Source organism: Podarcis pityusensis, assembly GCF_964106645.2.
Source record: "Podarcis pityusensis genome assembly, chromosome: 1".
NCBI classification, from domain to species: Eukaryota; Metazoa; Chordata; class Lepidosauria; order Squamata; family Lacertidae; genus Podarcis; species Podarcis pityusensis.
Window position 1 is genome coordinate 78,165,295 of NC_138028.1, and position 25,633 is coordinate 78,190,927.

General features: G+C 41.9%; 1 protein-coding gene across 6 annotated transcripts; it reads left to right on the forward strand.

Moving 5' to 3' along the window:
- The first annotated feature begins 705 nt into the window (after nt 1-705).
- Nucleotides 706-23,463, forward strand: CDHR5 (cadherin related family member 5). Of its 6 annotated transcripts, XM_081014541.1 has the most exons (16): nt 718-914; nt 2,092-2,270; nt 3,618-3,668; nt 4,318-4,410; nt 6,223-6,321; nt 7,519-7,629; nt 8,508-8,675; nt 10,083-10,173; nt 10,599-10,693; nt 13,245-13,451; nt 14,407-14,523; nt 15,332-15,404; nt 16,562-17,065; nt 17,204-17,278; nt 20,937-21,079; nt 21,642-23,463. In XM_081014541.1, exons 1-16 carry the CDS (start codon nt 791-793, stop codon nt 22,182-22,184), a joined length of 2,673 nt encoding a protein of 890 aa, XP_080870667.1. In that variant the 5' UTR covers nt 718-790; the 3' UTR covers nt 22,185-23,463. The 6 variants fall into 6 exon arrangements, with proteins under 6 accessions (XP_080870671.1, XP_080870667.1, XP_080870666.1 ...); XM_081014540.1 differs by having other exon boundaries at nt 16,562-17,278; XM_081014542.1 differs by lacking the exon at nt 17,204-17,278.
- Nucleotides 23,464-25,633: the final 2,170 nt, after the last annotated feature.

A 25,633-nucleotide genomic window follows, 5' to 3' on the forward strand; every position in this document is an offset into this window, starting at 1 on the left:
AAGTCTCCTAACAGAGAGGAAACTTTGCCATGCTGGATGATCACAAGCACCGTAATGACCTTTGCATCCTATTCTGATAGTCTTGCGGAAAGAGAGGGAGAAGAAATGATCTGCTTCCCTGGCACAGAATTTCAAAGCACTTCGCAGCTGCTATGATCTAAAGTTTGAAGATCAGAGTGAGATTCACAATCCCCCTCTTTGGAAATCTCCTAAATGAGAAATGCTGAAGTTTCCCCTGAAGTTTTGCTGTCATGCTTTCTTTTTCTTCTCAAATATGTTACTAAAGTTCAGCAAAGGCACTCTGCACATGCCCAGAGCAATATTCATCTTTGTTATTACTCTATGAGTTCTTGGGGCTTAGCTTGGGTATTAAAAACCTGTGAATAGGTCCCTGACTCTCTCTAAATGGCACCACACACTGCCTGGTTTCAAGCATTGTTTGAATATTTTTGACACCCTGTGTAGCCCATTCTGATATTTTTTGGAGGGCATGTGTGAAATGATTCGCCGCCTTCCATTCTGTAAAATGGCCCACCCTCTTCCGTTCAGCATCACCCATTACCCTTGGTCCTAGCCACATGCAAGTGTTACGTAATATGTAACAGCAAAGCGGGACCATCCACTTATCGCATTCAGGAACTGGTAACAGTAAGCAAGTCATAAATAAGTGAATCAATAAGCTAGGATGCAAAGGTTAAACGACTGTGTCAGCTCAGTGTCATTTGCCACATTATTTCCTCATGGAACAGTGAAAGGAAGATACATTGCAACAATTAACGAAGAAAAGTGGATGGTCCGCTTTCCTCAATTTTTGGATTTCTTTTCCATCTGCCCAATGGCTTTCTTCAGGCAGTCCTGTACCTGGGTGTTTTTGCTCTTGCTTTCAGCAATTCATGTTCAGGCACAGAATTCAGGTCAGTATGTTTTCTGGGTAGGGGAAAAAACTTTGATTTGGGTTGGTTTGATTTTTTTTAATATAAAAGGATATACCAGTAGAAAAACAATTGCCACAGGTGCTCTCAATGTGCAGCACAAGCTGGTACCTGTTTCACTAGAAGTATGTCCTACCACATAGGACTCTTGGATAAGTGTGCCTTGGATCGCAGCCTGAATGCCGTGCGAATTCCAAGCATAGGCTGTAGCATGGTTTGGTTCCTGTCAGCCAGAATCTATATAACCTTTCTAATATTCTAATGAAAGATGCATTTTGTAGCAAATTTGGCCTTTGAATGGCCAAATTATCACACAGGCAAGAAGGTGGCCATTTCAAAAGAAAGGGCTTTTTTCTTGTTAATTATCATTTGAATAATTGATTTACAATTAATTACATGGACAAAAAAAATAGGGGTACGCATGGATGAGGTGAATGATGGCACTTTTTTGACTATGATGTCTGGAGTTTACTTAAGAACTAGAAATCAGTTAAAGGAATTAATGATGTGAAGAGGAATCCTTTTACACGATGTTGGGTTTGTCCCAAGTTATATGGTTATACGATGTTGGCAAAGTTAATTATTTGCTAACATTTGAAAGACTATACCTTCACATGCATATATCTAGATAGCAAGTGGGTAAGAAAGCTTGTTAGGCAGATTGTCTTACACCTGCCTGTTACTGAGCTCAGGGGCGAATCTGCTATGAAACTAATGAAGCTTAAGGCTTCAGGGCCCCTAATCCTGGGGGGACCCCAGAAGCAACTTAAGTCCACATTGCTTAAAATCTTTGGGTCTAATAGACCCCAATCTCCTTCTCCTTCTCCTTCTCCTATATTTCAACAATCCCAGTGTTTGAGAGGTAGTGGCACAGATGTTGTAAAGGTGTGGTGATCTGTTGTGGAACAACCCCATTGAATAGGATAAATGGGGTTACCCAGACCTTGTTGCTGGTTGCAAAGGGGCCCCCATGACAGTTCAAGCTTCAGGGCCCCCAAAATGTAGGTCCACCACTGTCTGAGTTTATATGATATTTCCTATATATTTGTCCCAGACAAATTCTTGGACTAGAATACACAAAGCACTAGTTGATCTTATGCCTTCTTTTGACTAAGCTTGTGCTTTGGGAGATTTAAAATATTGTCTTTTGTTTCACTAGATTGTGGTGTGCAAGATAGCGTTGTTAATATCCAAGAGAATAATCCTCCTGGGGCTTTGATTACCAACATTAACACAGCTGACGGTGTCACAGTAAGAATTAACCCATTGGCATTGAATGGTGACCAGTTTGAGATTCAGAACTCACAACTGCTCCTGAAAAATTCAGTGGATTATGAGGTAATGAACTGGTATGAAAAAGATGCAGAAATATGGCTGGGGGGTTAATAGCATAGAATCAGAGAATCTCAGAGTTGGAAGGTTCCCCAAGAGTCATCTAGTCCAACACCCTGAAATGCAGGGATCTCAGCTAAAGCATCTATGACAGTAATGGTAGCCAGTCAGACTCCTATCTAGAAACGTGGTAAGGTGAGGTGGAAGTGAATCGGGGCAGTACAGTCATAACCTGAAAATAGCTATCCAAATATTTTAAAGCTATTTAATAGCCTTACTTAAAACATTGAAAACAAGTGCCTTGCAAATGTCCATTCTCTCTGAGCTTTTATATTCTTTTGGCCAGAGCAGTGTAAGGCAAAGGACTTACTTTGTTGCCTGAGGCAACGTACAAGATGGCTTCCCCTCCCTGTTTCATAAAGTGTTCCTCAAAGTGGTAGATATGCAAACAGGCTTTCTACCAGGCAGCATATGTCATGTGATAGATTAAAGCCAATTTGCATGCCATCATTACATGCAGGTAATGCTTCTTCATTTGAAGGCTATGGAGTATTTTCAAGTGTGATGATTAAACTGCCTCTGAGCACCTCTTTCACTTTTTATGTATGCATGAGATAGTTGCTAAATAACAGAACTTAGAGTGGAAGAGAGGCTTTCGTAATTCAAACAGGAATTCTGGTCAATGTTGGGGTTTTTTAGTCACATTATAAACCTATTTGGGCAAAAAACTTTTGTGTGAAAACTACCAGTAGTGATTCTTAGTACAGTGGTACCTTGGTTCTCAAACTTAATCTGTTCTGGGACTCCGTTCGACTCCCGAAACTGTTCGAAAACCATGGTGCGGCTTCCGATTGGCTGCAGGAGCTTCCTATACTCAAGAAGAAGCCGCTGAAGTTGCGTCGGACATTCAGCTTCCAAAAAACATTCACAAACCAGAACACTCACTTCTGGGTTTGTGGCATTCAGGAGCCGATTCGTTCGGGAGCCAAGCCATTCGAGAACCAAGGTACCACTGTATAAACATTTGTTTAGTTTATTCTGATGTACACCATCCTAACAGATCAAGATAGGCAAAAATGTTAACAATGTCTAATTTTTGATTATTATTTCACATATCCTCATAGCTAATAATACTTCAGCCATCAAATGCTTGGGTGAACAGGAATGTTTTCATATTCCTCCTGAATGTTAATGATGAAGGCAGATGTACTTCAGGAGGAGGGCATTCCATAAACAGGGAGTCACTACCAGGAAGGCCCTATCAGGCAGCACCAATAGCTAAAATAAAAATAAATAAATTAAAAATTGTTCCAGAAAACATGATTTAATTGAAATCATTTGTTTTTAATACAGGTTTCAACAGCGCTAGTTGTAGAACTACAGTGCTTCAGAGCGGATATAGTCGTGAGTAATATCTGAGATGCTACTTTGTGTTGTTAGATGTTGCACAAGCATAGTGGGAGACACTTCTTTGCAACATCATCTAGGTCCAGAGTTTTTTCCCCAAGAGAACCACATTCCCTCAGCAACTAATCCGCCAGGGGCTGCATGCCAAGTGTGGGTGGGGCTGAAGCTAATGGTAGACATGGTCACACACACCTTCTATCTCCGATACACCCTTTGCCTCCTTCACCCTCCTCTCTTTCTCTCCATCCCTTGTCAATGGCATGCTAGGGGTGGGGCCAGTGCTCCCCCCCCCCCTCAATTTTGTTTGATAATTTCAATTTTCAAAAAAACAGGTGTATTGTATAAAAAATGTCAAACACAAAACACTTGAAACTGCTAAATTTATTTTATTTTAAATTGCAAGAATAAGTAATGCAACATATTTGAATTCGGTGGCACTTGCTTCTGCAGACATGTCTTGGGTTGAACTTTTTGGATTATTGTCATTTTCAAGCTTAGTTCATGTTTGAAGCCAAGAGGGCCACCCAACATTCCTTTTTTTTTTTTTTTTAAGACCATAGTTCTAACATCACCAGCATCACCCCTGATTTTCAGCATTTCAACAGTCAATCAATTACTAACATTATTCTGCTTTGCTCACCCCCAGGTAAATAGTATTACTGTTGTAGTGAACATTATTGATGTGAATGACAACCCTCCTGTGTTTCCAGAAACCAACATCACCGTCAATGTTCGAGAGGTATGAGAATGATGATGATGATGATAATGTCTCTGCAACAAGTGACAATGGACTGTAGCTATAATTCTGACAGAACCATAATCTTGGGAAGAATAAAACCTTGTATAAACATTAAAATACAAATATTAAGCATAACACAATGAAATAGAAATGATACTTAACCATAACATATTATTGCTGTTTCCAATTTAATTCCAAAATAACAAACAAATATCCATGAGAGTTAAGAGAGAAATATAGATTACAACTCTATTACACTATTAAGCTCACTAAAATATTTTCTTTGAAACAAGTTCATAAAAACTGCTCAAACAGTAATGTCCACTTTGTTAGCCATAGATACAATTGTATGCAAATTAACGCAACCATGGGGGGGGGGGGGGATATAGAAGATGCCAAATACATTACCACCCTCAGGTCCCCTTCAGTGACTAGTTACAGTGCACAATGGATTTCCAACCTCAAATCGAGAAGTTTGTTCAGAAAATAGGGGTAGCTGTTCATTTAAAATACTGGGTGCAATGTTCAATCAAACTGTTTAAATAACTCTATCATATCCCAGTTTATTTTTATTTAGCAATATTTCTAAAGGGATAGCATCCTAATCTGCTACTAGTATTGTAAAGAACTCATAGGTTGTAATTTATAATGCCGCCTACTTCCTTTGCCAGCAAAATCATGTATCTGCAATACATGAGGTTTTACTCCTTTATTTAATATAAAATACAGAAAACTCTTCTTATAGTAATTTAAACATGAAAAGACTAAATGTAAAATTAGATAAAGGTATCTTCTCTACAATAAAGTTATTAATAGTCAAATGCAAGCTTCTCCTATTCTGACTGAAGGGAACAATAACTCTCTTTTACACTAGATAAGATCCTCATCATTATCCCACACAGAATCTCGTCACACTGAATCTTTCAAATGATGAAGCCAAACACATTCAGTTTTAAAATACAATGCAGACTCCCCTCTGCATGTGATAACTTGTTGTATGGTTCTATTCCATTGTGCCTTATGTGGTAAACCATTAATTCTCTCTCACTTAGTGCAAGGTATAAAGAGGCCAATAGGGGGATTGATGAAAGACTAGGACTGGACTGGGGAGACCTGACTACAAATCCCCAACGAGCTCATGGGGTCCACTTAAACCAGTCACTCTCTTTCTATCTAACCTGCATCACAAGGTTATTGTGAGGGGGAAATGTAGGTTGGGAGGAGAGAACTATATGCTGCTGTGAGGTTTTTGTAGAAGCGACAGGATGCAAATACAGTATTAAAAACGGAAAAGCATATGTCTACATGTCTATGCATTTAGTATAGTGCCAGGCTAGATGTGAGGCTATAACTATATGAACAAAGTCAACACACACATTTTGGGGGGTTATGTAAATCCAAATATCAGCTGAGGGGGATCCTGGACAGCTTCCATAGGCAGGAATGGAAGTGTTTTCAAAAAATGGCAACAGCAGCTTAGGAGAGGAAAAGAGAAAGAGGTGGGAGGATCTTAAACTCCACGCCTCCCGGCACCATGGTCCCCAAGACTCCTCAGGCTTCCTCATCACTGCTTTGCATTATGAGAAAAGCATACATGTCAATTGTGGTCCTTTTCATTTTGGGCCAGGATTCTGCAAGGAACTTGTTGCTCCTTTATTCTAGATTGCATTTGAATGTTGTGACCTACTTTGGTTCTTCTGAGAAAATTGTGTGCATGTTACTTATCTGCCTAGTAAATTATCTATCTGCTGTAAATTACATGTGACAAAAAATAGCTCAAAATTATGTTCCTGTTTTTGTTTTGTTTTTCAGGATATAGCAGTGAACACGACTGTCGTGCCCCAGGCTAATGTAACAGCTAAGGACGCTGACAAAGACACAATATATTACAACCTTACAGCAGATCCACCAGTTAGTATATAGTTGGGTGGGGAGTTAGTATAGCCCAGGCAGAGGCAAACTTCGGCCCTCCAGATGTTTTGGCCTACAACTTTCATGATCCCTAGCTAACAGGACCAGTGGTCAGGGATGATGGGAATTATAGTCCAAAACATCTGAAGGGCTGAAATTTGCCTATGCCTGGTATAGCCAGTGGTGCAGACAGGTAGTTTTACTGGAGCTCTTTCAGTGGAAATGTGTATTTGTTCACTTAATTCAAAACATGCTGAGTTTGAGGGCCCTCCCATTCAGGGCTCATCCAGACTTCTGCTTGTCCCACGGCTTCCCCCCAGGGAAACCCAATGTTTACCGTCGAATCCGAGCAAACATCAGTTGGGGGTTTCTCCAGATTGACGTTTGCTCCGATTTAGAACTAAAGAGCAGGTTTTCTGAGGGAAAGCAGCAGCGCAAAGGCAAAACCACTCAGACCCACCCAGGCCTGGAAAGCATGGGAGAAGCAGAAAACCACTCAGAGCCATGCTTTCTATGTATGGGACAAGCAAAAGTGTGAACATGACTTCAGTCTATGGAATGGGGCCCCGAGATTCTGCTCCAAAGCCCGGCACTTGCTTCTCCCATAGCTGCAGCCCTGAATCCAAATAAACATAAAACATTATGCTCTCTCTCTCTCTCTCTCTCTCTCTCCACCGTTTTACTATCTGTGTTGCCTCATTCCTAAGCTTCCAGCCTACATTGCTTCAATTGCTTCCACCCTCTCTTTTTCTGTGAAGGATGGGGACCCTACTCAATTGGTGTCTCATCCCCAGTTCTTTTGATCCTTTGATGTCCTAATAGTCCATTAGCCCAGGCTATCACCTCACACCAGAGGCTAGTCCTGGCTTAATTAGCTATTGATACATCACAGTAAATGCATCATTAGCTTTTGATGCATGCTGATTCCAGAGAATTAGAAGTGTCTAACACACAGTTAAAATACACATGGGTCGAGCATAGTTTTCACACTCTAAGCCTTAATTAAAAGGATTTAAATGAAAACTCCATTGTACCAGTAAGAAACCAGAGATCATATACTTTCCATAACCCAGTCGCTTTAGGTGTCGAAACATGCAACAATAAGCAATACCTTTGACATTAAACAGTGTTTTTGAAATGGCATTAGGTTCCATATCTGTGATGAAGAGTGTGTCACTATCTCTTCTTGTCTTCTAGGTAGGACTGGAGTATTTTAACATTGAAGGAGTTAATAACCCGCAAATTTACTTGCTCAAAACCTTGGATTATGAAAAAATTAACTACATGCAGTTCATCTTATATGCCATGGTGAGTTTTATCATGAGCAAAATATATGTTTATTTGCGACTGCCCTGCTGCACATGTGTTTCCACATTCACCAGATAAATGCCCTTGTGCTTTCAGGGTTGCCACTGGCAATCTTGACAATTGCCAGGCCCCCACATCCCAGAAGTCTGGCCTAGGTATAAGAGCTCTGATGCGCGCACACAGTTCCTTGCTCTGCAAATGCTTTCTCAATCATTTCAGTGCAGAGATCCAAATATTTAAATAAAAGTGTTTGCAGAGCTTCCCCCTTCAGTGAAATGCATAAGAAAGATCATGCTGAAAACATACTTGTTTACCCAGGAGTTTCCTGGCCATGAATATTGGCTGCTGCATGTGGCCAGCCACTGTGGTTATTGTATTATTGCAATGTTATATCATATCGAATTGTGTCTGATTTTTTGCACTGGGTGGTATTCAACTAAGGGCTTCCAGAACAGTGCAAGTGGGGAGGCAGGGAGGGATCGTTCCATCCATCAACTCCATATGCTTGCCCTGGTTGAACAACTGCCTTATCTCAATGTTGAATTCCTCCCACTCTTTTTATTTCTGTACATTGCATTCTGTTTTCAACTATAAAGCAGTATGCCAATGTTTTAAATAAATCAAATCGCACATTGGTGCTGGACTATCAGTTTCCAGCAGGGTGCACTCATAACCGTTGATCAGAGGTATTGCCTTTAAATGAATTTATTTAATTTGGCTTGTATGAATCAATGCAGCTACTTGAACTCAGAACTTCTGACAAGGTAACCTGCCCTGGTGGGTTTTGCACGTATAGTGCTAGGGATTGTTTTGGTGCTGCTGTTATAATGGACATGTTCCCATTTCTTGTTTTTGTCCTTCATTTTTCTTTCATATAGGATGGGAAGGCCGGTGAAGCTCCACACACAGCCACTGCAACAATAACCATACATATCCTACAGGCTGACCTGAGACCTCCCTGGTTCCAGCCATGCACTCCTTTTGGAGGGAATATAATGTGCATCAACACGGGCTACACTGGCAAGGTCAACATTTCGGAGAATATGGTATGCACAAGGAACCCTTAGGCTGTGTCCACCCCAGGATGCCTCACTTAATTTTGCTTTGCTCCTCTCGGTCCCTATAGGACTCTTTTTGTCTTTGCTGTCTATGGACTCAAAGATCAGTCCAGGAGTGCCCTGGAACCAAGCAGCACCTCTGCCTGCTGCATCAAACCTGGAACAGAATTGGTGCCAATACCAAGAGGGCACTGGCTATTCCCAAGAAAAATAGCTGGGGCAGAAAAACTTCTACACAACATTACAACTTTTACAACCCAACTAAACACACTTTGCATGAGGCTCAAACTACATCTTTGGTTCTTGCCTCCACTTTCCTTTAACCGATTGCAGTCTATGGCAAAGGATGTCTAAGCAAAAAAAACAGCAGACAGAAGCTGCTCTGCCCATTCCCTCCTGTCTTAAAAAAAAAGAAGCTCAAAAACACGCCCTTGTTGCTTTTTTGCCCACAAGGGAGAAAGAAATGGGGTTCTCATATCTTTCCCCCGTGTCTTTCCTTCCACACATGAAAAGGCAGTTTGGGGAGGGCAATATTGAGTCAGGAAAGTGGCAGAAGGGGGTAACTTCCTGTTACCTGCAGAGAAGCCTATTAGCCATGCTAGGGCTGCTGCTCGCAGGTCTTCTGCTTCACTCCAGATCAATGCCAGCAAGTCGGGGTTTGACTCCAAACAGCAACACAATGAGGAGTGTGCTTTCATACAACAAGCGGGGTTCAGGAGCAGATTTTGCCTGTGTGGTGGGTATGCTATGAGCAGCCTACCCCTTCCAATAAGCATCTTCGTATGCATAAGAAACGGCAGTGACAAAACAATACTTCTACGTGTCATGAAATTAGCTTCTACTACCAGGAAATGGGACTCTTTTTGTTGTGGCTGCCACTTCTTTAGGCTACAGTGGCTGCTTCCTGCTCATGGACTTGTTGTTCGCTAGGAAAGTAATAACCTACAATTTGGTATGTAAGCACACAGCTTGCATTGAGGCTGGAGGCTACATGCAAAATGGCAGGTTTCATGTCAAACTTATTAGGGAACCTTTTTAGCATGAGAGATAGAGAGCAGCAATGATTGCAGGCTGGTGTGGGGAGTAAGCATGGGAACAATGGGGGTACACAGCATCTTCAACAGGCCAGGACCTCCGAAACAGCCAGAGTGAATGTAGCCACATCATTATCATCATCATTAAATTTATATCACTCATATGTGAAAAAGGCTTCATCCAATTCATCATCAGCCAGCTGCAACACCAGCTCTATAATTTATAATTTGTTTCAGATATGTTGTTATTGTAACATCTTGTTAACTAAAAGCCAGACTCGTAATGGCTGAAAGTACCTGAAGTGAGCAAATGCTTTGATTTCTGGAAACATCTGAAAATGTTTTACCTTGTTTATTGCAGAATGAGTCTTTGGTCTTGGAGCCAGGACCCCTCTATGCTATTGATGGGGACAGAGATTTGAATGAAAAAGTAGAGTATGCAATTGCTGATGGTGAGTAGATTACTCCTACCCACAGGGAAAAAAAGTTTTGGATGCCAACATTTCCAGGAAAATCAAGGCTTAGTTAATAAATCCCTGTGTAGCCTTTTGAGTTTCTATGTGTTCTAAATAAGCTACTCCATGTGGCAGGCACAGGTGCGTATACACACACACACACACACACACTGAGCCTTGTATCCCAGCTGGTAACATGGGTCATCAGCTACATCCAGCCTTGGATGTGATGGTATCAGAGCCATGGGCGTAGCCAGGATTTATTTTGAGAGGACAAATGTGAGCTATCTGCAACGCAATCACTCAGTTAGTTAAGTATTTTTATTTATTTACTTGATAAATAACTCCCGTGGCTACACCCATCCCATTCTTTCTTCCGGTGACCAGAAGTTCCAATTACTAATTTTCTCAAATTTCATTAGGAAATGACGACACGTTCTCAATAGACAAGGATTCTGGGGAAATAACAATGAACAAGACTGTTAACACTCTGAAGACTTTCATGTTGTATGTTGTGGTAAGTCTCTTGGTGATCTGTGTTGATCAACTCCTAGCCGGAATATGTGTTTACCAAGGAGAAAAGAGCTAGCTCAGCTTCCCTCAAACTGGTGCCCTCCAAGTGTTTTGGACTGGCATGGGCTGATGGGAATTGCCATTCAAAGGATCTGAGGGCACCAGACTGGGGAAGGCAGAGCTAGGCTGTGAGAAATGTCTCTTAGCCATTCATTAGATCAGGGATGGGGAGTCTGTCGCTGTCCAGATGTTGTTCATAGCAAGCATGGTCAATGGTCAGGGATGGTGTGAGTTGTAGTCCAGCAACATCTAGAGGGCCACTAGTTCCCCACTCCCACATTTACCGGTAATCCATGATAAACTGGATCTAATCCTATAGGCCTTCAAGGATGAGCAGTCTCAGGCCCACAGGCCAAATTTGGCCTGCCAGGTCTCCCTATTTGTCCCACAAGACCATTTCCCCCAGACCATGCTCACCTGCCCCACACCTGATATCATCTGCTGGTGTGTGGGGAGTTCAGGCCTACTGGGTTCAGGTGTACAAGGCAGCTTCCTGCAGAAAGTGAGGCTGAACTGCCCACACATCAGCTGAATGTGTGCAGTTTTGAAACCAGTGGTTTCGAAAAGTTCAGTTCGCTATCTTGATTCAAAATGGTGTCCAAACATAGACAAAACCCTGCTTTTTGATCTCAGGAGCCATTATGCAAAATTTGCATATGACCATGTTATGAGTCTGGGGCAGGGTAGGCTTCTATGCTGAGAGACCCTTCTAAAGCCTGGATCCAGCAAGTGTATAAATCTAAGCAAGGATTCAAATTCTTGGAATAGCCAGGCTAGTTTCTCAATGAGGTAATGGCCTAAGTTTGGATTGTTATGGTAACAAAGGAAGTGGCTGTGTGCCAGACAGCAAATGGGTGGTGCTCCCTTCCTCAACTCTCTGGTACTGTAGTTAGAAATACAAATGCCAAGCTGGAGAGTCGAGTTATGTGTGCTAGAAGCTAGAACCTGCAAGGTTGCAGGCTGGGTAGGGGGGGGGGGAGACAGAACTATGCTTGATTTCTATTGGAACCCAAGGTTATGGCTACAGTAGAAACAAGACCCTTTCTGGAGGTCTTAATGGTGTTGACCCGTCCATCATAGGCTCAGATTGTACATATATGTGTGTAAACAAACCATATATCATAAAGATGCAACAGTCTCCACTGTCCCTCAATCAAAAGAAAACAGGAACCCTGGAACTCCTGAAATCTTGCAGTACTTGGAGACTGGGATGGCATGCAACAATATCTTAAGAAGTGTCCAAGTACATAGAGTGGTATTCAAGGACAGGGTGCCAACTGTGCAAGGGTATCCTCTTGTGAAATGAGGTCTCCCCCTCTCCCTCCCCCATACCCTTCCAACTCTACAGCTGGAACTCTATGATGCTATGAAACATGCCCCTGCCTTGGAACAGATTCAGGAATCCCTAGAACAGAATTAGGGTGTGCACAGATTTCTCCTTGCGTAACAGATCATTCTCTCCCGTGCTATGTTGGATTCTACCCACAGTGAACAGACAAAGAAACAGCTTCCCAAAATTTGTAGTAGGAATTCAAGTGCTTGGTTAAAATGTTGCTCACCTCAGATCCTTAGATTAAGAAACATAGGCTACAAAACTGAATTTCTGCAGTTTGGGCATTTTGGGGAGAATGTCAAAAGGGTCAATCCTGTCCCCACAAGAGTCTGATAAAAGGCAAAGCACTTCACACTCAGTGACATTGTAAAAGCCAGTGGCAGAGAGTGGAAGAAAAGCTTATCATCCCAGATCTCAAGCACATACTCCACCCCACTCCATCCTGTGGGATGTGAAACACAAGAGCAGTCAATTACAACATTCCTAGAGTGTACATGTTTAGACATGGGGAGGGATGTTTGTCCAGCCAGCAGGTAAACTTCCTGTTTCCCTCTGGGCTGGACAGACTTCCTCCACATGTGACTAGAGGTGGGTGTGGCCTCACCTGTGCAGGTAACAACAAAAGCACAGGGCAGGGGCAGCCATCTCTCTCTGCCATCTTCATCTTCGAACAAGCAACATCTCTCCTGAGTGAAAGATGCCCTCTTGGCTCCCAGCCAAGAGAGGAGAAAGGGACTATCTTCCTATAAGATAGATTCCAAATGTATATTACTTCATTAAGCTTAAGTCTGCGTTCTGGGATCTGATTGTGAACAGAATGTGAGTAAACTCTTTTTATACTTTTGTAAAGGACTGTGTCGTGTCTTCTATTTTAAGAGGGAATAAGGGGAAATTACCAGAGTGATTATTATAGAGGCTTAAGCAAGCCTGAGCAAACGCTGCTGTTGCAAACTTAAAATGAAGGGGAATGTTTTACTCTGCTGATATTGTGAACTTGTTAACACAAGTTGGATAAGGATATAATCAGACAATATATCCTCTCCTGCATCCCTGAACATTCCCACACATCCCCACCCAGTGCTTACTTTCCATTAAGTCATTTTGCATTTTATCCCTTGAGGAGAATGACTGTTCTTGTGCTTCTTGCTCTCTCTTTCTCCAGGCTTTCCAGACCAACAATCCATACAGATATTCCCAAACAACAGTGGAAATCAAGGTTGTGCGTAGAAATGACCACAAGCCGTACTTTGAGAAAACCCTTTACGCAGGAACTGTGTCTGTGGGCCTGCCTGTTCCCAGCCTGGTCATGGAGGCTGGGAGACCTTCAGTGCCCCTACGCATCTTTGCTGCGGATGATGACTTCACTGATGTATGGAACTTTAGATGCCTTTGAAGGTCATTGGGGTGCTGGGCAGGGGGAGGGGGCCAGAGATGTTAAGATACTAATAATGATATCAGATATGGTTCCTATGTGAGGTTCATGCGAGTTAATGCATGAAGGGTTAGAACGACCCTCATATCTCTTTTAGCATTATGATCTCATGTCCGTACTTGTGCAAATCTTCAAACCCCTGGTCTGCATATGACCTGTCCACTTTGCCTCTCATTTACCTGTCTACAATGAAATAAAAACCACCTGGATCAAGCAATCTTTTGCAGGCACCAAAAGTAATAATAAAAAAATCTGTTGTGACCCCCCCCCCCGCATTAAAAATTATTTGGTCAAATATTTATTTACATTTTATGCCCTCTCCTTTCTTCCATAATGGAATGCAAGGCAACACAACACAACACAACACAACACAACACAACACAACACAACACAACACCCATGGGGCTCCCAGGCCATTTCCCAGCCAAGCACTGGCCAGCTGAGCTTTTACAGCATAACTGTATCACATGCACCCAGATTATGCCCTGGGACCATTTTCAATTTGGACCTTTTGTCAAATAAATAATGCTCTGAAATTATGTAATTCAGAACTTCCTGATAAATTTGGAAGTAAGAAGTAGTACAGTTTATTTATTTATTTTATCTTATTCTGTGTTGAAGGGGTTGAAGAAATGAGGATTGGAGGGGGGGGGCAGGTACATACCCTACAACCTGGAGGAAATAATCGGGGCAGGCTGAAAGGAATCATGCTGAAAGTGTTGACAATAACAGGGAAGCCGATACAAACAAGGCCACAACCAGGACATTGGCACTAGTGACTAGGTGCATATTGCATAGCCAGGGTGGGAATGGGGTGGAGAGCATAGGGGCAAATTGTTGTCTGGCTTCCATGTGCTTAATTACAGTCTATTTTTATATTCTCCATTCACAGAAATTCAATCCTGATATCAAATACCAAATCCAAAACAGCACGAATTTCACAGTTACCGTAGATGGATTTCTCCTGACTGCTGTAGTTTTGGATGTGGCCTCCACCGTCACCCTTTTGGTAGGTCATCTTTCCCCCAAAATTTGTGTGCTATATTAATTTGATTGTAATGTCTGATGTTAGAAAAAGGCACCAGAGGCCCCTTTAAACATGGGCTGCTGTCATCATAATTCCTCTCATTGTTATTTCTCACTCCAAGAGAGTCTGGTCATGGATAATTTAAAGTGGACAAAAAAACCAAACACACAGATGGGAGCCAGGACACGATAGTTATTTACATTCTGATCAGGATCACATTTGTTTAAAAAATGTAACAATATTGGCAATATTTGTTCCAAAGACTCCGGAAACACAAATTAGGAAAGATTATGTATCTTTTATTAGACCAAATTCTGCAAGCTTTTGAAGTACACCGGCATAGGTATATATGGTAAGATTTCTGTGTAACTCAAAAGCTTGCATTCCACAGCACCAATAGAAGATTGTCTAATCTTCTATCCTACCTATTTTATGTTGCTTTTCATAATAAATAGTGGCCTTGCTCTATTTGAGTGCTGTTGTGAGGATATTTTAATGAAGGCAATCAACAAAATGAAACAGGAAACCCTTTCATACTAATTTTATAAGTGTGTGTGTAGGAGTCATAATTGTGCTGCCTAGCTTCACACTCTTGCCAGACCTATCTGTGCATTGCATATGTAGACATCAGCTGTATGTTCTGCAGAACTGGAGTGTATAGATTACACACTCCAGTGCACAGAAGCTTGAACTGTTCAGAGCCCTTAACTAATTTAGTGCCTTCATAAATGAATTGATGGAATAAATGTGTTTATGCGAAGGGTTAACATCCACTTTCATGTCTGCACAGGCTATTGCTAATGACACAGCTACTCTGCAAGAGGACAGCACCCTCATAACTGTAGATGTCAAGCCTTTAGAAAGTAAGTTAGCACATACAGCGTAGATGAAATATAAGGATCACAGATATTGCTCAAAAAGACTAAGGCAAAAGTCTGCTTCCAGATTATCTCTGTTTGGGGTGGGAGGCTCAACCACATACCACCAAATTCAGTTTACATATTTAAAGTGTTGTGTGTGTGTGTTCTTGCTCAGCAAACATACTTTCAAAACAATGGGACATACTGTACTGCCATAAGGAAAGTGATAGGAAAATGCAATGGAAAGTGAAGGATAATAATTGCTTTGCTCAGCCAATGTAAGAATAACTACTACAATTTTATTTTATTTTATTTTATTTTATTTTATTTTATTTTATTTTATTTTATTTTATTTTATTTATTTTATTATGTGCCACCCATCTGACTGGGGTGCCCCAGTCACTCTGGGTGGCTCCCAACAGAATATTAAAAGCATGATAAAGTTTGATACATTTAAACTGTACCAGGTTTACCACTGCCTTGCCCCTACCCTTCTACCTCCTGGTAAGCAGCAGTAACGCAACCAGCCAGAGGTCAGGGGAGCGCTGCCACCCCACCATGCCATCCTCTTCTGTTTGATGTGATGTTGTATAACCTCCCTGCAAACAAAACAGAATGAAGGTTCAATAAATATATGACATTATATAGCCACCCCCAGAAACTTTGTACAAACCAACCAAGATTAATGCTCAATTAACAGGCCATCAGGAAGTTACCTCAGGGAAGGCGTGTTGTGCTATATGGCTTAAGGGACCTTAGCTTTATTCTTGGCCCAGCAAAAAATCAATAGCAAGCCTGAAAGCCTAATTTGGACAATCCAAATGTGCCCTTACAAAACATTTGGTCTGTGATTTTGGATCTGAACTAGTACCTAACCCCTTTTCCTAGCATAAAACTAAGGGTATAGGTTTTCTTTGCCAACAGCCACAGGGGTCTGATAAGATTACCACAGGGTTCTGATAAAATACCTGTTGTCATGATTTTGTCTACATGGGATCTATAAAGGTTCACCATCTAGGGGCTGTTACAATATTGTCTCCATTTTATAATGGTTTTGAGCCTTAATCTGTGTACATTTCATATGAATAAGGTGTTCAGTTTCTTGGTGTAAAGATACAACACTGAAAAATAACTAATACCATGGCCTAATGCATTTTCAGCTCCAACCATTCTTCCTACAGCCATCACTACCACAGGGGCAGGGACCACTATTTCAGATATTTCAGATTTACCACCTGGGACAATCACTACTCTTCCTATAACACCTTCTGCAAGTACAACCAGGAATACTGCCATTACAGAGAAGCCTGCAACAGGCCCAACATCTGACTCAGTCATCCCTCCTTTTGTAACTACAACAAAGTCTCCCATAATCACAGGTAGCACTTTAGAACCCCAGACCGCCAGTTCTCCCATCACTGGGATAAGCCAAGCAACAGATAGGACTGATGAATCTACTGCTGAAACAACTTTTCAGTCTGGAGTAACTGAGCCTTCCATATCCACGGCAACAGGGGGAACGGTCCAAACTGTTACTTCAGCTTCTTCTCAGACTGGAACCACCACCACACATCCCATAATAGATATAAGCCCAACAACAGATAAACGGTCGACTGCAAATACACCTTCTCAGGCTGGAACTACCACAAAGCATCCCATAACAGGTGAGAGTCCAGCAACAGATGATATAGGGCAATCTACTACTAAGGCACCTCAGACAGAAACCACCAAAGTAACTGATACGACTGTTTCTTCCACTGTTCCAACACCTCTCTATAATGGAACAACCACCTATACCACAGGAGATGCAACTAGAACCACCACCCTATCGATAACAACTTCATCTTCTGACAACCAAACGACGTCCATTCCACCAGGTAATTCATCTCATAGACTATCAGAACCTGTGTCTCCTCAAACACCCACCACCACAAGTTGCCCAAGACATAGAGGAAACGTGTTATTCAGAGGCAGACTATACTTGACATTTGTCACGTGGTTTGGTCCTGCATATGTTGTTTTCTTTCACAAATAGCCAGCGTAGGGGGTGGGGACCCATGATACACAAGAATGGTGGCTTTAACAGTCCCTTTTAGAATCCGTCCCACCCAGCGACTGTTATCCATCAATAGAAGAAAGCTTCTTGAGATTGGTTCAGGGAATTGTTGTTGGAGAAGTGTCTAGGTCTGGGGCCTAGGCCATGACATTAGGTATTACATGCAGGGATCCCAATACAGCTAAAACTGATTGTGAAAAACTTGAAACAAATGCTTAGTCATGGCTTACTAAAATTCTGCTCCTTTGAATGGGGCTTAAAAAAGGTAAAGGGCCCCTGACAGTTAAGTCCAGTCGCAAACGACTCTGGGGTTGTGGCTCTGATCTCGCTTTACTGGCCGAGGGAGCCGACGTTTGTCCGCAGACAGTTTTTTCGGGTCATGTGGCCAACATGTCTAAGCCGCTTCTGGCGAAACCAGAGCAGCACACAGAAACGCCGTTTACCTTCGTCCCGGAGCAGTACCTATTTATCTACTTGCACTTGGACGTGCTTTCGAACTGCTAGGTTGGCAGGAACTGGGACCGAACAACGGGAGCTCACCCCATTGTGGGGATTCGAACCACCAACCTTTGGGCTTAGTCATGACTAATTTTAGCTGGATCAGGGCCAGGGTGGCATCAAAGTGACTAGAGATAGTGTTGCTCACATTATTTCTCTGTGTACGGTAAGACCACTATACCTTCTGATGCGTTTGAGAATTGGTTCACACTGAAGTAGTAAACCTGTGTCTGGCCTGTACCATTTCAGGTGGGGAAGGGGTGGGAGGAGACCCATGTGACCAAATGCTCTGCGAGACAGAAGAGGCTCAGGCAATGAATCCTACTGGAACCTGGCAGAACTAGCCTAGCAGGAAAAATAGCAGGGAGTGTGTATGGGTTGGTCAGGTAGGTTACCAGGGGGAGGGAGTGGACTAAAGAGTCCAGCTGGTCAATGCAGAGTCTATTAGCTCATATGGCATGTTAGGTCAGGTGTGCCCAGGTGTGAGGGCTCACCCCCTCCCATTCGTATTGGGCTTTGCCCTAGAATTCAAGCCTGGGATCCCCTGCATGTGAAACATGAGCTATCCATCCCAAATAGGCCTCTTCCTAAAGCCCCGAACCCCTGGTATGTGTGATGGGGTGTTGGGGAAGTAGGTGGAAGGCAGATAAATATCCCATATGTGTCTAATGCTTGGGTGTTGTGTAGAACTGCATGCAGTGCAGGTTTGAGTATGTATGTATGTATGTATGTATTTAGCATGCAAAAGATGAGTGGTTCAGTAGGGTCTCTCTCCCCCGGGTGGGGCTAAAACTTCCTTCTCCTGCTTCTTTGGCGTGAACTCCACTGGAAGCTGTTACTGTTACTGTCGGGGCTTCATGAGATGTATTTTTTGCAGATAGAGCAGGGTGGAATCCAGTTAAGAATGGGTAAGAAAAGAGGCAACAGAAAGCAACAGACTGAAAATATTATTGACAGGTAGGACAGAATGTGCCAGAGACTTTTAAAGTGAAATAACAGGGGCAAATGAAGTCATAGAATGGTAGACGTGGAAGGGACCCCAAGGGTCATCTAGTCTAACCCCCTGCAATGCAGGAGTCATGGTAGCTTTCAGAGAAAGAAGGAAAGCAATGTCAGGAATGGGCATTATACCTTTCTGGAATCCAAGGCACAATACATTACCCATGGGAAAATGTAATTCTTCTGCCATCAAGGTGGCCCATTGCTATCTGAATGCAGAGTGGAAGAATGTAGCTGCATATCACTGCATATACACCATACATTTAAAACACATGGCTTTCCCCCCCCCACTCCCCAAAAAATTATGGTGATTGTGGTTTGATTCAAGAACTACAGTTTCCAGGATTTGGTGTGCGCATGTGTGATTTTAAATGTATGGTGTTTATTTAGCCTGAGTCAAGGGCTGACATCAGGAACACAACCCCACTCTTCCAAGGCCTGCGTCATTTGCTGACCTTTGAAATGTTTTGTTTTCCATAATCCCCCCCCCCCAACTCCAACTTCCCTTCTATAGGAGAGAGGAAGGAGGGAAGGTAGGAGGGCAATAAAGTTTGCAGGCTATTGAGAGACTGGTTTCATTTTTTAAAAAAAATCAATAGAGGCTGAGCTCTCCATTGTTGTATCACTCAAACACAGAAGCACTCCTTTTTCTCTCTTTAAAAAGAGGGACAGTGCCAATCCCCCGTGCCCCACCATTTTGTGGACCTGTTGGCTGAGGATGATGCGAACTGCAGCTCAACAACATCTGGAGGGCCAAAGGCTCCTCATACCTGCTCTAACCCACCATGGTTTCCGCCTTTGGCTGACTGGCAGTGGCTCTCCAGGGTCTCAAGTTGGGAAGTCTTTTTGGACCCTGCTGCTGGAGAGCCTTAAATTGCATTTCAATTGGGCCCTTCTGCCTGCAGAGTATGTCATTTACCACTGAACTAGGCATCCCGCTTCTCCATTTTTTAAACTGAGCCACCCTTCTGGCTTTTGCTCTCTCCAAAAGATTGTTTTATTTTTAAAGAGGAAAAAAGCCCTAATTTAGTTAGCAAGCAGTATCTTGATTCCAGCACTTCTGAAGTTGTGTGATATTGGCTATTTTTGAGAGGTGAAGTGCTAGTCATTTCACTTCATATTAATGATAAACTCTTAGAAGTAATAGAAACCTGCAGGCAATAGTCAAAGTCCACGCTGCTGGAGATTACAGACATGAAACTGATAGCTGGTCACGGTTTTACTAATCGCCACAAAGCTTTAAAACGATAGCTTGGTAGTTAATAGGGATGTGAAGTGTGAAATGAGAAAGGGCAAATTCCTACGGCAGGCAAATCCAAGTCAACCTAAGAAAACCCTGGCATGTGTTTCCGATTGGATAGAAACTTGGAGCATAGCTATCTGCTAGTGACTAGTTCAATGTTAGATACATTAACTGAAAAGCTAGGGATACTTTTAGATATATTGCGTCATGGAATCTGGAAGAGACCATCAAGGAAAGAGGAGCAAGTAATGACATTGCAGCCTCTAAAACCTGTTATCCACACCCACCTGTCTTACACCTTAAGTCTTATATTGACATTCAGGAGGATGTCCCCTCGCCCAATGATTTTTTAAAATTGTTTTTCATTTAAATACAAGAACAGCACCTACGGTAACTACAGTAACTTGTTCAGTGGTACATTCTTATTAAGTTCCATATGCAGTACATAGTACGCAAGCAGTACATTTGTTTACTGTATGTATTATCCATTAAAGTCGCCTCTCCAAAGAGATAGTTGTTCTGAGGATGGAATAAAAGTATCTATTTATAAAAGAAAAGGAAGGAAGGAAGCCAAGTCTCCCCGAAAGTGCCTACCCTTGAAGTGTCTTTAATTACCCTTCTGTGGCAAGCAAGGCATGCCAATAAAGCCACATTCCAAATATTATTTAACCAGATTTCAATGGGGATTTCTAGAGATTGTTTCCAATATCAGGCTATTGTTTTGTGTTTTTGTTTTCAGAACAGAGTTGTCAGTATAGAACAGAGGACATGGCTGCTGTGGGCACCACTTTGGGATGTTTACTGCTAATCACATTAGTGCTGCTTGGACTAGTCTCCTACAAGTATTACAAAATTAAACAAAGATATGGAGAAGACAGCGAAGTAAGTGGACCTTTTGCTATTTTGCTATACATTGATTTTGGAGTGCAAGCCTTAGTTGTGAAGAACTGCAGTGCAGGAATTTGTGAGCTTTTATGCTTTTATCACGTTGTAACGATGGCCAACGACAACAAAAATACCCAAAGAAAGATAATAGCCTTGTTTAAAAACATCCCTGGTCCACTCTTCACTGCGTATGCAATGAGTCATTGGAAAGTCACACCTGTACATCAGTTACAACATCACACAAGCTAGTATGTTGAGCTGGGATTGCAATTTGTCAAGCAGAAACAGAAGGAAAAGTTGGTGCTGCCATGTGAGCATCAGCTACTACACAACATTTGTGAGTTCTCAGCATATTGCATGAAGCATTTGTATGTAATATGTAAATATGTAAACGTGGCAAATATACTAAGCAGCAATGAATAGTGTGATTTGGCTTATCATTAGATTGAATTATACCACAGGGGGATTAGGCCCAATAATTTCTAATGTGAGTGATCCTTCTCTATGCACCTCCCTTCCCTCTCCATCAGTATGAACATTAAATGTCCCTCTTTTGCAGTCTGTTGAAGGCTTGATCAACAGCAGCATTGAAAGCGATGAGAAACCTAACTCAGGTGGAAAGGAGGATAAGTTGCCAGCAAGTGTGATGTCTGAAGACGACAAACCGGTTGCAGAGAAGCGGTCAGGCATCCTGTCTCCTTTGGAGGAGACAGCAGGAAACAGCCAGGAATCAGCAGCTTCTGAAACGAACAAGGAAGGTGAAGAAGGCAACGGGGACACAGACAGTGAAAAAGAAGTAAGATCCATCCTCACTAAAGACAGAAGGATGTCAGACGATGGCTACAAAGCAGTGTGGTTTAAAGAAGACATTGACCCAGAAGCTAAGGATGATGTTTTGATGATTGAAAATGACAGCGATACAGAACAGAAAGGGAATGAGAGTGACAGTGACAATGCTGATGACCAGGCTGGTGACGATGAAGTTGGTGATGGTGGCAGAGGTGGCAGTGACAGGTCCTTCACTCTAGGAAGAGCTCAACTCCCAGAAATTGATTCTACTGGTGATCTTCAGGATACAGAAGGAGATGGTGTTTTTTTGTAGGTGAAATATTGTCCAGGATTCTGTGATAGAGCTGACTGTTTTAAACTATGTTCTGACCAAGCTTCTGCAGCTTCTTCCTATGACCTCAGCCAATTAATGAGCAGCATTCACCAGGAAGGGCAGTGTGCAACCTTGTCCCCTTGGTAATATATCACACCTTCCCCAAGCATAAAGCTGATAACAACATCTTATGGAATTGTTAGGATCATTCAACCCAAGCATGATAATTAACATACAGCAGCAAGGACCAACCCAAAACAGTTTGATCCCTGAGGCAGCCAATTCAAATGGAGTCACCACCTTCCAACGCGAAATAGGAAGTAGCTTGTAGAAGATGTACCTGTTATCACCGGCATAGTGAGCTCAGCTAGGGTTGCTGCTAGTTTACTTCTAAGCAATGGCTGCTGTTCCACTGGTGCTAATCCTGCTAGTATATTTGGACTCATAGTGTTCAACATAGAGATGTCCAGCTTGGTGGGATCAATGTGGCCAGTCATCAGCAAAAGCCAACATCTGGAAGAAAATAATAATAATAATAATAATAATAATAATAATAATGGTTTTATTATTTCCCTCCTGCTCATCTCGAATAAGCTCTTTAATGAGCAAAACTGGGATAGTATTTACAGAAGTGTTATTTCAAACCAGGAGAAACATATTGCTAGTAGTTTATGGGATTGCCATCTCCTTCACAGGACATTGCCAGGACATTGCCAATATGGTCCACTGGGTGGGCTTGAATTCATCCCACTTCCACCGTGGATTGCCTGGGATAAGTTACTTCAAGTCTTCACATGACATGTGGGCTGCTGCAAAGTTGGTAACAAACTAACAGTGCCCTTTGGCTACTCAGAAATAAGGCACACTGAATTCAATGGGGATTACTTCCAAGATGAGTATAGGATTGCATCCTATGGTTGTGATAATGACCTCATTTTTTCTCTTTTTTCTTTTCATATTTTTTAACATTATAAACATCCATTCAAACCAAATAACACTGATACAAACTTGGGGTTCTCTGAACCCCCAGACTTCCCCACCACCACCATCACCCACTCTGGTTTTCAAAATGTAGATTTTTTTTTTATCTTTACCGCATTTGATTACATTTATCTAACTTTGGTTTAATCTTTTTTTTTTTTTTTTAGTCTTTTGGTTTTCGCAGATTACAAGTGTTATGAAAATCCTACTAACGTCTTTAAGTCTTTCCAATATTCTTTAATATAATCTATGTACTTTTTCCATTCTGTATAAAATTTGTTTTCCTCTTGGTGTCTGATTCTTCCAGTCATCTTTGCCATTTCAGCGTATTCTATTGTCTCCATAATCCACTCTTCTTTAGCTGGTGTTTTCTCTTCCTTTCATCCCTGGGCGTAAAGCGTTCTTATCATGACCTCATTAAATTAGAAAAGGTTTAAAGGGAACTTGTGGTCCTCCACATATTCCCATCATCCTTTACGTTTCGCCATGCTGGTTGAGGCTGGTGTGATTGGAATCCAACAACATCTGGAGAGTCACAGGCTCCCAACACCTGCCCTAGAAATGATGAGGAATGGGGCTTACTTCTAAGTAAGTAAGCATAGAATTGTGCTGCAGAACTGCTGTTATTTTCCATGACGTTTATTCAAGGTATTGCAGTCTTTATTCTATAAGGCGAAGTCAAACATTTGATTCTATGAACACCAACAGTTTCACAAAGCTCTTCTCTTAAAGCATTAAACAAACAGGAGGAGACAGAGAAACATCATATTGCTATTCTTTACGTGCATAATTTGCAAGGGATCAATTTCGAAATGATGACCTGGTGCTATACTAGGATGGTAGCATGGTGTATTACACCAACAAAATTAAATTTAATAAAAAAAATGTAGCAATAATTGATGGAAGTGTCGAAATGGGAGGGGGAAATTCCCCAGTTGTGACAGAATTGCCCTTCAGCTAAGAATTATTGATATATGAGAAGAGAAGAAATGAGGGGGGAAAGCATGAATAATGGATTTGCAATTTTTCTTATTGGCTTATAGAAGCAACTTTTTTAAATAAAAAAATAGATCAAGAATTGGCCGTTAATATGATTGTGACAGCAAGAAATAAAATATGAAGAATATGGGAGACAGAGAGACTCCAGTGATCAAAGAATGGATAAATGATGTGATCGGGCAGAAAAGTCAATGTTAATATATGTTCTGTTTGAGTTGAAGAAAATTAAACTATTCTCTGTGAGATGGGTTGCAGGTGTCAGAGGAAAGGAAATATATTAACATCTAATCATGTCATATGCTTAGACTTGGCTGTGATAATTATGTAGAGGAGAAAATATAGTTTAATGATTGTTAGGTTGGTGCTTTTTTGTTTTAAAGAAATGCTATCTCTGTTTGAGACCTTAAATAATATAATTTTATTAAAGTCCTTTATAATAAGTATAATGTGCATAGAATCTTAAGCGATATACATCACTTTGGTGCTACTAATGCAGCAAAAGCAACACAGGAGGCAGCAATTATGAGTTACCAGTTTCTGCAGCCACAGCAGGTGCTGTGATTCGCCAGTGGTTTGACTTGACCCCTGGAGGTACACGCCATTGTCTCTCCAGACTGGGGCATGCCAACCAAAAACACATTTATAGGATTTATATTTTCTATTACTCTCTGATGCACTGCAATTGCACTACCAGCCCCCTCTATCTAATTCATTCTCAGGTGTTTTTTGTTTTGTTTTACATTTTCTCTGAAAAAAATTCTGGAAAACCAGTATATGCCAGGCAAGTCTAACAGGTAGATCATGGTCGACAGGTAGATCACCGGACATCTGTGGTAGATCAGTAGATCACTGGCTCCCCCCAAAGAAGCTCAACAAGTTTGGCTCCCCTAAAAAAAGCTCAATAAGTTTGATCACTGTCAGTCTTTGTGAGTAGATCGCAGTCTCTTGGGAGTTGGCCACCCCTGGTATATGCCATGAGGCTTTTAAAAAAATTGGCCACCATGTGATTCCTACACACACAGATGGCTGTAGGGAGAATGAAAGACAAGGAGAGGTGATAGGTGGGATGAGGCAGAGAGGAAAGGATTGGGCCAGCTGGGCTTATTCTCCTGCTTTCATCCCTCTTTCTCTTGGGTCAGGCACCCCCAAACTCGGCCCTCCAGATGTTTTGAAACTACGACTCCCATCATCCCTAGCTAACAGGACCAGTGGTCAGGGATGATGGGAATTGTAGTCCCAAAACATCTGAAGGGTCGAGTTTGGGGATGCCTGCTCTTGGTGTAAGAAGCTTACATAGGCTAAGCTCCTCCCTAGCCAAGGAGGAGTCTTATAATCAAAAGAAAAAATTTGAAGACAGACTGACAAATCTAATACACAGAGGGAGCTCAATGGCCTCCATGGATCTAAAGTTGGGGGTATGGGATAATCAGTCTCATAACCAACATGCTTAAGTCTAATTAACACAGAGG

Bases quoted from the DNA above. Each gene is read 5' to 3' on its own strand.
- CDHR5 (XM_081014540.1), top strand. From the start codon at position 791: ATGGTCCGCTTTCCTCAATTTTTGGATTTCTTTTCCATCTGCCCAATG. The intron at 10,174-10,598 runs GTGAGTAGATTA...AAATTTCATTAG, and splicing joins AGAGTATGCAATTGCTGATG to GAAATGACGACACGTTCTCA. The intron at 17,279-20,936 runs GTAATTCATCTC...TTTTGTTTTCAG, and splicing joins AACGACGTCCATTCCACCAG to AACAGAGTTGTCAGTATAGA.